The sequence below is a fragment of the Motacilla alba genome, chromosome 3, assembly GCF_015832195.1.
Source record: "Motacilla alba alba isolate MOTALB_02 chromosome 3, Motacilla_alba_V1.0_pri, whole genome shotgun sequence".
NCBI lineage: Eukaryota > Metazoa > Chordata > Aves > Passeriformes > Motacillidae > Motacilla > Motacilla alba.
This window is the reverse complement of record NC_052018.1, coordinates 56,230,028-56,242,318: the sequence shown is the minus strand read 5'-3', so window position 1 is coordinate 56,242,318 and position 12,291 is coordinate 56,230,028. Positions and strand designations below refer to the sequence as shown.

Sequence of the window (12,291 nt, the reverse complement as noted above, 5' to 3'; positions counted from 1 at the left end):
GCTGTCCTTTCATCAAAACAATTCCCCAAGCCCCAAGATACATTTACTGAAAGAAAAATATAGCTACATGCAAAGCCAAATGCATACAGAATGCAACACAATCCTTTTTTCTACATAATAAATGACAGCTACTGAGGGAATGGCTACAGATGAAAAGAACAAACTAGCTTTCTTTTCAAAGCACAAAAGGGAAACACATGGAACAATGAAACTGTTGAGTAAACTCTGTCAAGATAAATATCATATATCTGAAAAGTACCTTTAAAATCCGATTACTATAACTGGAAGAATTTCAGACATCTGTGTACTTCAATCACCAGGGTTTTTTTGGTCAAAATTGGAAGTCCAGGGCTTTTCTGTTTAGTTTTGCTTTCATATGCATCACTGAAATGTTATAAGGTTTTTAGTTCCAGCTGTCTCTGAGGGTGGCTTTTGTTTTTCAAATTCAGCATGTCAGCTAACTATGCTTATTATATTTCTAATGTGTCAAAAACAGCATTTAATATCAATAGTTGGATTGATTCTGAATATTGATACTGCAGAAGTTCCACCCTGATAAAGCACTGCTTAATACTTTCTACATTCTATAGTTTTGGGGCAGGCTCTGAAGATCAGGATCTGGGAATTCATCCCTAGAAAGCATAGATACACCGTAAAAGATTTTTATGCTCAGGTAGTTTCTCCATCAAAATGTGCCTCTTCTAGGGTCCTGTGCATTATAGGCACAACTGGAAGAAAAATCTCAACTGCAAATCTGTCCTTTCCTGCGCTAGGCACAGCCACTGCCACGGTTTCAGTCCAAGGCTTTGTTTGCATTTGGTGGGGCATTTCACACCCAATTGAAAAGACAATCTAATCACAGATCTGGCTCCTCCTTGCCCTCTTAGGCTTGCCTGTGATGGCAACGTTTACAATCTCTGGCCCCTTTGTCCTCTCAAAGCTATGGAATTGCTGCAGTAGTCTGTGAATCTGTGTTTTTACCACATTAGCACATGCTAAAATCTGTACTGAACCTACGCTTGCCCCAGTCTATAACTGCAGGAGCACAGGAAAAAGGCAATTTGGACACTCTCCAAGCCTGTTGCTGCAAAACTCAGATTGTATCACTGCCATGGATGCCATTAGCAGCCTGATTCTTCCTTATATTTCATTCCAGCAATACTGAGAAGAGTGGAAATAAGACCTGTAGGAATATTTGCGGATATATAAGCCTATACAGCTTCCTTTATGAAATGTCAGCAGATCTTCAGAGAGCGTTGCTCCTTTAAGTTTTGCAAAGAGTTTTCAGGGGGAAAAAAAAAGATCTGGTGCCTTCATAGAACATTTGTCAATATATTTTTTCTTTTGATGAAACTGCTGTGTATGCTTAGTTTTGAATTTTCAGTGTCTTGGCAGCAGTCTTGTGGTGAGGCTGATAGTAACAGACGTGCTCAATTCTGTCACAACCTCGAAATCTGTTTGGCTCTAAAATGGCTGTTGCCAGTTTTGGGTGGGTTGGGATCATATGCTACCATTTCACTAAGAATGCTGCTTCAATTTCTTTGAGGGAGAACCAAACTTCTTGGACCAAAGCCACAATTCATATGTCAATTAATCCTGCTGATGGTCTTAGTGATAAGGATGGACTATTGCTTATGTTACATCTGCATTAAAGTTTTGTGGACAGCTGGAAAGGAAAAGACCTACATGCTGAATAAATCTTTTGGAGGAATGGAAAAACTGAATCTCTGACTCTAACCACAAGTGGGAACTTTCTTCAGAGAGATCTGTAGTTATGAACCAGCATTCCCACATCTGATTAAGTAACTGAATGCAAGCAAATACTTGTACTTTGAAAGCAGGAGCAACTGTTTTTCAGAATTGCAATGACTCTTGACACTTATAGGTGTGTTAAATATTTTCCTATTTAACAAATCCCATTTTTCTTGATGCTACAACTAGAGATAAAGTGAATTGGAAGAGAAAGTATTAACACATCCAGAAGTCCTGTTTTGGTGCTTTTGTGATTTGAAATAAGCAGTGAAATATACCTTGTTCTTTCCTTACTTGTCCAAACACATGGCTAAAGACAGTTCACAGCAGCAGGGGCTGAGGACCAACAGCATGCTCAATGGACATGCAAACAGTTGGATGTTTAACATTTAACTTTTGGCCAGCCCTTTTGTGCAAGATCAAGTCTCGTTAACGATGACAGCATCAAATATCGAACTGTCAAATGTTCAGAACTAACATTGTTTGCAATTGCAAAGCCAGACTGCAAGGACCATGCAGGCCCTATTAATTGTGGATAGCAAAATTTGGTTTAAATCTGATTTAAACCAGGTTTCAACCAAACTGGTTACTGCTGCATGGTTGACCAATGCAAAAAACATCCATCCAGATAAGAATGATGTTCATACAGAACATTATGGCTTAAGTCCCTCAATTTATTTTTTGGGCAGAATGAAGTTTTAGACCTTCATTCTACCCAATGAGCTGCATGAGTGACCCACCACTTTTGTGTCCTGTCAGGAGAGCCAGAAGAAACCCACTGATAAGAGCTAATCACACCCCTGATATAGCAGTAGCCTATTCGTTTCAGTAATTTCAGTGTCTCTACCTGTTTCTACATGGTGAATAACAATCACTGCCCTCATTATCAGGCCAGCATCACTCCACCTCCACCACCTCTTGCAAAATATGGGTGTAGAATAGCATGGGCTTGTCATAGCTGCATATGATTCCATTTCAAGTTTTGCATTCACACAGCATTACAACAGTGGCATTATTTAGATATCCATTTTCATCTCCTATACAGCTTTGCTTCATTTCTTACTCTGAGCATTTATGCAACAACCATTGCAACCATAAATGAACACAAGCAAAAAGGTACGGATTTTGCTAATTTACTTTCCTTCCCTGCAGATATTTGTAACAGAGGTCTCAGTCCTGAAGGAAGAGTGAGATTTTTCATTGTTTTAAACAGAGAACAAGACTACTTCTTCACTATGTCACTGAGTTGTCAGAAATTAATGGAAATATGATTTCAAGTATTGCACAGGTAGACAATGACTCTCCAAAACCATTTTGCTTCTAACAAGCCTAATTTCCTTTCCATTTTCAGCTCAAATGATTCCTTAGCAGGGAATAAGAAAGGGAGAATGATCAGGCACTTTAAAAAGAAGAGGTCAAACCTAAGTACAGTAGACAATTTTTCTGGTAATAATATGTTTTTGACCTTGGTGTCACAGGACTGAACTGCAGTAATACAAAAATACCAACACTTCCCAGTCAGTAGGAGATTGAGGCTGTCCCTAGAGCAAGTGACATTTGGCTTCCTCAGGATATGTACATCTCAGGCAACGGAAATGCAGCGGGGCAGTTGGTAAGTGCACCATGCACATGCTGCTGGTGGGTCCAGGTACATTTCAGATCCTCCTGCAGCCTCACCTTCTGCTCTTCAGTCAAGCATGTCTGCCCTGTATGAATAAGTTTGTATTCCAGACAAGATTAAAGGATGTGCCAGCCAGCATCCTTGTACACAGGGACCGAGATGACTGTAGGGAGCTCCCCACCACTGCCAGCATAGATAGTACACAGGGCTAGGGGACCTAAGAGGGCTTACGCTATGGTGGCATTTGGGGTGGAAAAGGAAACCTGGTGAATACCAGGAAGATTTATAGGTCTCACAGAATCCCTCAGGTAAATTGCTTCTGATTTTCTCAACGGCTGTAAATCTCAGCTGAATCAGTTTGGACCCTGCACACATCAGAGCCATTATCCTTTACCTCCTCTCACCAAGCTGCCAAGATCTGGAGCTGTGCTACAACAAAACTAATTATCCAGGAAGAAATTTAGCCCTTTTCCTGAGTAATTCACCCCTGTTTCTGAGCAAATCCTACATACATGAAGTTTTGAGGGCTTGTTAATCCCATTGGCAGGATTTCAGATCCACTGTCTCACTTAACCAAGTTTCAGTCCCTTTGTGTCTGAATACATGGCAGAACTACAAGCCTTGGGGAAAAAGATCCCCAAGCGCTTGATGAGCATCAAGAAAATATGCAGGAAAAAAAGGGCTTCTCCATTGGTATAAACCCCACTGTATGTGTAAACTGATTGTCATACTTATGGAAGAATGTATTAGGGGATATCACTTCATCATGAAAATGAATTGGAGGATTGGAAAATAAAGCCTATTCCAGATTCTTTGAACTGAGATTTGAGTTTGAACAAATATTCAAACTCTGTTATTTAGATTTTCCATCTGTAAAATTGAGATAATTATCCAATTAATCCTTAGGCTCAGTACTTCAAGATGCCACATATTATCAATTTTCCCTGCCTCATGGAAGGCATACATCCCTGCATGAGTGATCACTGGTTTTATTTCTTCCCACATACAGAAAAATACAGAACAAAACAATATTGCAACCAGTTTTCTATACTAGTGCCTAGGACAGAGTGAGGATATAGTCTAGAAGGTCTGCAAACTGCCTACACAATAAGCACACTTCATATCTGAAACAAAATCCAGTCATATCTTCTCCCTGGCAATAGATGCTATGTGACTGAACAGCCAGAGAACAATTATCACTGTGGGCAGATGTGATTGCTGCTGAAACATCTCACTTGCTCATCCATGGAAAAATGCTCCTTGCTCAGGCCAGAAGCAATTGAAAGCAAGCTGGGAGCATGCAAGGTTCATTGATTATTTCTGAGGGTTTACAACCCATGGCAGAGAATTAGTTCAGGCAAGGTGGGAACTGACTCCAACATTTGCCCAAATCTTTAACCAAAACTGCAGTAAATTCAGTCAACATTCACTTTCCTGCATTAACTGTTTGTAAATGTGAGTGGGATAATGTGCAAGTGAATGACTTTGCGGTGGTTAGAGATGGCAATGACCAGAAAATACAGTCTTATGACACTTTCAATCTGATTCCTGGGAAACAAGGAAGTATAGCCTTGGAAGGTATTCACAGCTCTGAGGGACATGTGAACATGTGGGAGCTCTGCCCACTCAACATGCCTTGTTCATTGTGAGTGTTGTGTCAGCTCCACATACAGATACATTTTTATGCCACTATTTACTTTTAAGTTAAAGTCCACATTCAAAATTATTTCAGGCACATTTTATAATTTTTATTATAAGGTACAAAGCATTAGTTTCTTTGTGATAGTTAAATTGTAGTCTTTAGTTTGACCTCCTTAAGTCTACATAAAAAGAGAAAAATGGCAATAAGTCCTATTTTTGGACAGTCTAGACATGATCTCTGTTTCTATTACACCTTGTCTTCTTTTGGAAAATACAATCAATGTTAATTAAATGGGAGGTTTTTTTCTGAACTTGATTTAGGATATAGGTACATATTATTGTGAGTCAGCTGGAAGGGCTCAAATTTATAGCTCTGTTTGCTGCTTTGTAGGAACTATGTGTGTTTTTCCCTTGTGTCAAATGCAAGATTGTTTAACCCTGGATGAGAGGGCCACGATGACTTCATCAAAAACAAATTTAAGAGGCAACTTGACCATGGCCTACAAATATCTTCCTGGTGGAGCAGCTACTTGCAACACAAAGCTCTTCAAAGAAAGGATATAAAAGCATCCTGTGATGGGAAGATCAAGCAAAAGCAATCAATAAGAAAAAAAGTGAAAAAAAGGTTGAACAAATAACTCATATATAAGGAAAGGTGGATTTTACATCACTGGAATTCCTGAAGTCCAAACAAGGCATAAAATGCCAGAGGTGAGGGGGGTGAGGTAGCAATAAACCTGACAAGATTCTGTAGCCACGTTATGCAGAATATTGGACAAGATCATTGTACCATCTACTTCTGATTCTACAGTTTGGTACCTGAAGTTCCACTCCATTCAACATTGTCTGGTCTCAAGATTCCTATTCAGTCCCATGGAACAAAACACAGATACAAATCTGAACCCAAAGTCAAACTCTTTCAAAATCTGAGGCTAGAAATCTTGGATCTCATATCTTTGCTTTAATGAATTTTTAAACTAAGAGAGAAAAAAATAGCTTTTAAAAAATGTTCTATTCAATGCTTTTATTTCTACCATCTGACATAAACAAAGATGTTAGTTGCTTTAAAATTATTAATACAAATAACATTTATATGCATTGTTTGGACTAGTGTAGTTCTACTGTAGAAAAAGGACTGGAGAAATTTCAGGTAAGTGTAGGTAAGAAAAGTGCTGATTTTCTCTGCTGCTTGTCTCTTGACTTTGTTTTCTCAAGAGGAAGGATTCTTTCACTGACTGAACAGGTGATATAGCTACAGCATGCTGTACATCCATAATGAATTGCTGTCTGATGCAGCATTTACACTGCAGGTTTGCAGTTTCATTGTTCCCAGGACCCTGTCCTGTGAACACAGCCCTTCCTCCTGTTACATCAACCAGTCCCATTCAAACTGATCTGGCTCCCAACTTCATCAAATTCAGCTCTGGTTTGCACTGTTGAAGGCAATGAATCACAAAAGCTCTGATTCACAGAACATTGGTTGTTCAGTTATGACCCTGAGCTTGGCTTTAGGCTGGGATAAGGTCCTTGGTTCAAAAACAAAGTTAACCCAGGGCCGAATTCAGTCAGCCCAGTTTGTCCTTCTGCAGAAAAATGCATCTTCTGTCCCCTGGCAATGGTCAACAGATCTCTGGAAGAGGGTTATGTAGTTCTGTTTTTGCAGGTTAGATGTGAGCTACTCCAAATAGCTTGGACTTGTACAGATTAGCTGCAAGTTTTACAGCATCTCATATCTCAATCTCTTATGCATCTACTAATGCCATTAGATCTTTGTACTCTGCTTCAACTGAGTTTTTATTCCACCAATAATATCTGTTTCTCCCTTCCCTGATAATCTTAGTTGAACAAAACATTGCCACAAATAATAAGGTTTCTCACAATTTGACAACTGTCAAGGCAAAAGCATGATATATATTGAAAGTAAAAGTTGCAGTCTGAATAAAATATTGCTTTAATGAAATGAGGACACTTTCGCCAATAACTAACAGCAATGCTCAATGTTTTTTTTGTTATACAGCAAAGATATGCTAGGAATTTATTTGAATAAATCAGTAACAAGCTGAAGAACATTATTGCTTTCAGTCTTGGTCATTCTTCATGGAAGACCATCCTTCAGATCCCACTGGGGTATCTATATTGTAGCTGTCCCACAAAAAAAATAGTATTTTGCACAACTAGAAAACTGTATTCTCCTGAGAGATAAATAAAAACACCTCCTGCCTTTGGTGCTCTGTGCTGTGTGTTTATGGTAGCAATAGCCCAGGGAGCTGTGCTGGCAGCTATGGGCACCTGCAGTTCGCTGTTCCCAGGACTGGCACCCTTTGCAGAGATGCTGTGCAAGGATGCATCACTGTGTGGAGAAACACAGAGCTTGGAGAAACAGCATTGCAGCACATGAAATGGCTTTCTCTCAACTTTGCAGCTCACTTGATTATGGCCCTGTGATGCAGCACTATCAAACTCAGTCCAAGTCATGGATGGTTTATGGAAATCTGTGTCACTGCTTTTTCCACCCTGGGAAGAACTTAGACTTCTCACATTTTTTCAAACAGCTACGTAAACCTCTGAATATTCTTCCATAGGCAGGCTGGGAGAACCTGCCAGTAAGAAGCAGCACCTGTAGCCCTGTTCTGGTCTAGGCAACTTCAGATTCCAGACTCACCAGGGGTTCTTGTTTTGGATACCAGCATGGGGACATCTGGTCTATTCTCATTTCAGAAGCTGCAGATGACTGTGGTCATGGGGTGACAAAGGGGGTGACAGCCCTTCCTAGGCACTAGGCCCAGTGGTGGTGGCCTTGGCAGATGTTTTGGACTTTCACTCAGACAATACCGCTGAGACTTCAGCAGCACTGAAGCAGCCATGCCAAGAGAAGTGTTGGTGGCTCCCATTCATTTCAATGGATAACTGGCTGTTATGGCTGACTGCAGAAGTTTTAGCCACCAACTTAATGAATCTTTTAAGTTTAGGTGAGCATTTCACAAACACAATCCACAGAGCTAATGCATGGCTGGCCCTGTCACATTCTGATGTTGTCCTCCTAGGAAGAGATTGTCTACAGGAATGAAGATGTAAATCCAAACACATTAACTGTCATAATGAATTCAGTGACTTATTTGTATAATTAGGAACCTCAAGCAAAACCAGGATATTCATTGCCATCCCAGTGGCAAAAATATGCTGGATCCTGAGGCTGTGTCTTGCTGAATAAGGTAGGTCCTCTACAGGACTCCAGAAAACAGCAATGAAAGCAGACAGTTTAATAAATGAGTATCATTTTGTATCAATGAGCAACATCTTTTCTTTCTAATGCAAAGTGGTTGTGGTATTTAGTCTAGATAATATATTCTGCTTCCACTATTGGTATTGATGTCCTTTCAAGTGAACAGAATATGCAGCCAATAATGAGCTCTTGCTGTTAAGATGTTCTGCAATGAAATAATTAACAATGTTGATGTGTAAATTAGGCTTCAGAGTTTAAATTGCCTTTGCAAACCACATTTCTCTGGTTCTTGGTTCAGCAGAGCAGGTGAAGACTGGCTGAAAACTAAACAGCAGCCATGGTGTAATCCTGCTGACTGGCTTCACCCTCACATTCAGGTTATCACCCAGAAACAGCACCTCTGAGGTCAGAGTTTTTATCAAAGTGGTGACAGAGGATAGTCACACTCCTAGTTCTCAGAATTCTTCCACAGCTCTGATTGAAATCTCATGTGTGAGTAAGAGAGGTCTAGAGGGCAAGCAGCTAGAGGCACTGCAATAGCAGGGATGAGGATGAAGTGTTAATCAGGAAGGGGAACAGGTGTCTGCAGATCCCACACTGGCAATATCCCAAGGACATGTGAACGGATTGTACCTGGGCATCCCCAGACCAAATCCCACTCCTGTTAAGGTTGTCCCTGCTGTAAAAGAAAGTGGGCAAAGTAGCTCTCTGCAAACAGTTCCATGCCAGCACACAGACCCTCTGGGGCCCTGCCCACCATTTCCTTTCCCTTCCTCTACCTCTGCAGGGCCAAGGCAGGAGAATGGGGCTGGACCATCTGGTCCACAGTGTAAAATCAACACACACACTTTGAATGGAAAAATGCAATTCAAAATACAGTCACTCACGGGGCCTTTTTCTTTTCTGAAAGATCACAGTACCTCACACTTCATAACTTTACCCCTGATTATAGAAACAGCTGGAGAGGGGCCTTGCACTGTCGCCTGAAATACACACTTTAGATGGAAAACAATTTTGGTCTCAAGTGTTGCAAAGCAAAACTCACCTCAATAGAAAGCTCTCATGACCTGATGTATTCCCTCTGTGTTTTTCAGATGAAGGAGCCCCAGAGCAAAGGAGATTTGCTGCCCAAGGCGGAGCCCAGGACCCTTTGGGGTGGTGAGGACACAGGTAGGGGTGGCGTGCCACAGGGCGGGCAGTGGGGCTGAGTGGGCAGCGCGCTCTGCTTCTGATGTGCCTTGTTTCTGGGCTGAAGTGCTTTGTCTCCAGGCCAAGCTTAATTGAAGGATGTTTTTCATGTCAAAATGAGACGCAGGCTCTCACCCATTGAGTGTTTGCTGGGCAAAAACAACAACTGCCTCACTTGTGTGCGTGGCCACAGCACACAATGTGCAGCACACAGGCTCCAGAGGAATTATGCCATGACACAGTGAGGAGAAACAACAGAATTCCAGCAGATCTGTTTAATGAGCTGTCAGACACGTTTCAGCACTGACCCGTGGTGTGAGCAGAGCTCTTGTTAGCTAACGCAAGAGTCCTGTGAATGCATCAGAGGGCAAAAGCGGCCACTCAGTGACCCCTGGTCTGTATGCTGTGGAGAAGTGGAGAAGTGAGCTGTGCACAAAGAGAAGCCTCAGTAGCTTTGGCATAGATAGAATAAATTATGTTGAGCTCACATGCGTTCTTACTCTGTCTCCTTTATGTCTTGGAGTTCTGCTTTTTTGGAGGGATGGGCAGTTTTCTCATGTATTTTGTTTGTCTTTATTTCCCTTTGCCTAATCATAAGCTTAGATATTATTTACAAATGGAAAGTATACCAGATTAACTTGGATTGTTGGTGCTGTGGTTAGATGACATGTCAGAACTGCATTTAAGCCGAGAAAAAAATTACCCTTAAAAATGCTGTGACTACACAGTGCAAATGTCCCAGTAAAAATAAACTGCTCCTAACATGACAGTAGATGTCTGATCCTAAGGCAGATTTCACTTGGATTTTTAGGGATTTTCTGCCTGCTTCCTTTGCCATTTTTGTAACTGTCCCCCTGGGAAAAATCCCAGAAGCCTCTGTCCCCATTAGGAGGAAATCTTTCACTTCCTTGCTTTGATTCTGAATGCTTAATGCTCTTGGTTAATTCCCCTGACCTATAACCAGTCTTGGCTTCTATGCATAGACATTAAATCCTGATCTAGATGATAAACTTTTATGAAACAAGTTTAGAAATACATATAATTAGCTAAACACGCTCAGTCAGTCATGAGATCTCGCAGTAGTGTGTGAATGTTGCAAATTACAGTGATTGCTAAGCAGTGGTAGCTATAGCTATAATAATTTTTTTTTTCAAAAATATAGGAGTCCACAAAGGGAAGCTGATTTTACTAATTTGAGTGGTGTTTTCTTCTGCCTGATGTGCACTAAACCAGTGATTATCCCACTATGAGCTACGTGTGCAGTGGGAGAGCTCTTAATGTCCTTTTCTTGCTCCTTCTCTCTCTTCACTACCATGTTATTGCCTTCTCAGTGAAGTCCACTGCCGGCTACACGTGAAACCACATCTGGGGAATGACCCAGTTAAAAATACAGTATTTAGGCAGTGGTGATGAGATGGGGATGCTGGCTGCTCTTTTTCTTACCCATGTTAATTGGGTATCCAGGCTGATTTCAGTTAAAGAAGAAAAAGTGCTCACGGCTTACTGATCTGGGACCTCGTCCCAGAATTGTAGAAGTTTAAGGGCTCTTCTGCCAGGACACAACCACCAATTGTAAAGATTACAATTTGATGCCCATGGCATTTCTCAGTTTAATGAAACATCAGCTTTTTCTCTACTTTTCCCTCATCTTTTCCAATAAAGCCCTACTTCCTGACACAAAAGCTAGCTCAATTAAAAATGTGATGAAAGCGCTCCAAAGGTGCAGCTTGAAATTCAGCTTTGCAACTTAGAGAAGAGAATTATTTTACATTTGATTTTTCTTTTAATGCATTAATTTATACACTACAACATGGTAGCAGATCAAAGGTCTAATAAAGCCTAATTGCAGTTAATATACCTGGCTCTCTGTGTGTCATACTGAACTTGCACTAAAAAAGAAATGTAACAGTCTGGATTAACTGACATGGGAAGTCCTTCCAGATTTACCTGCAGGACAACCTGGAGCTGATCCTTCAGCCACTGCTGTCAGGCAGGAAACAGAACTCCATGGAGACTCTGATGCTGCAATATGGAAGATCTGTGATGACTTCACGTCCTAAATTTTTTTTGTGAAAAATTGTGCTTCCAGTACTTGTAGCTCTGAATAATTTTTCTCAAATAAAAACCAAAACCATAATTTGCCCTGACTTCAGACCCCTGCAAAGGGGGTAGTGCTGTTACAGTTGTCACTGTTTCTTGTGACAAAGGACAGACACCGTTCTTCTGACTTCTAGGAGAACTGGCTGAGGAAGAGAAGAATCATCCCTATCCGTGTCCTTTTCTCTCCCTTGACTATGAAGGAAGGCTGGATGAGCTGAGTTTAACATATTCTTGGAGATATTCAGTCATGGGGAATCCTCCACATCCATTTCTTTGGACAGCTCTTGCAGATGTAACACAGAACTAAGTATTAGTGGGGGTTAACACTTTATTTGTTTTACATTTGCATATTTTTCTTGTTGATTTATAAATCTGACACCTGACCTACATACCATGTGGTAAAGGAGGTCAGCACCAAATTGGCCAAACCAGAGCCCTGGACGATTTCTTCCAGAATGTGGCATTAGGTGAGGTTTCCAGAGGATCTGCAACATGGCTGCAGTTGTGGGGGATGAAGGCAAGGGAAGGCAAGAGGATGAAAAAGACATTGTTGGAGAAAATAGCAGGGTGATGAGGACATACCATACCCAGATCTGACCTTTTCTCTTGCCCCAACACTTCCTTCACAGTATCCCTTTCCAGACAGTATGCAAACTGTCTTTATTATGTTTGAGGTCCTGTTATGGAATATGTAGATTCCAGCAGGAATCTACATTTTGGCAAGATCTTCAGGCCTTATAGGAGAGTATCATATGTTTGAAAAGCA

General features: G+C 41.0%; 1 protein-coding gene across 1 annotated transcript in view; it reads left to right on the top strand.

Moving 5' to 3' along the window:
- SGK1 (serum/glucocorticoid regulated kinase 1) overlaps positions 1-12,291 on the top strand; it is a 67,339-nt gene that overhangs the window by 33,165 nt on the left and 21,883 nt on the right. Inside the window, exon 3 of the mRNA XM_038132050.1 lies at positions 9,332-9,407. Within this exon, the coding sequence (XP_037987978.1) occupies positions 9,332-9,407 (76 nt within the window). The remainder of the gene's footprint in view (positions 1-9,331; positions 9,408-12,291) is intronic.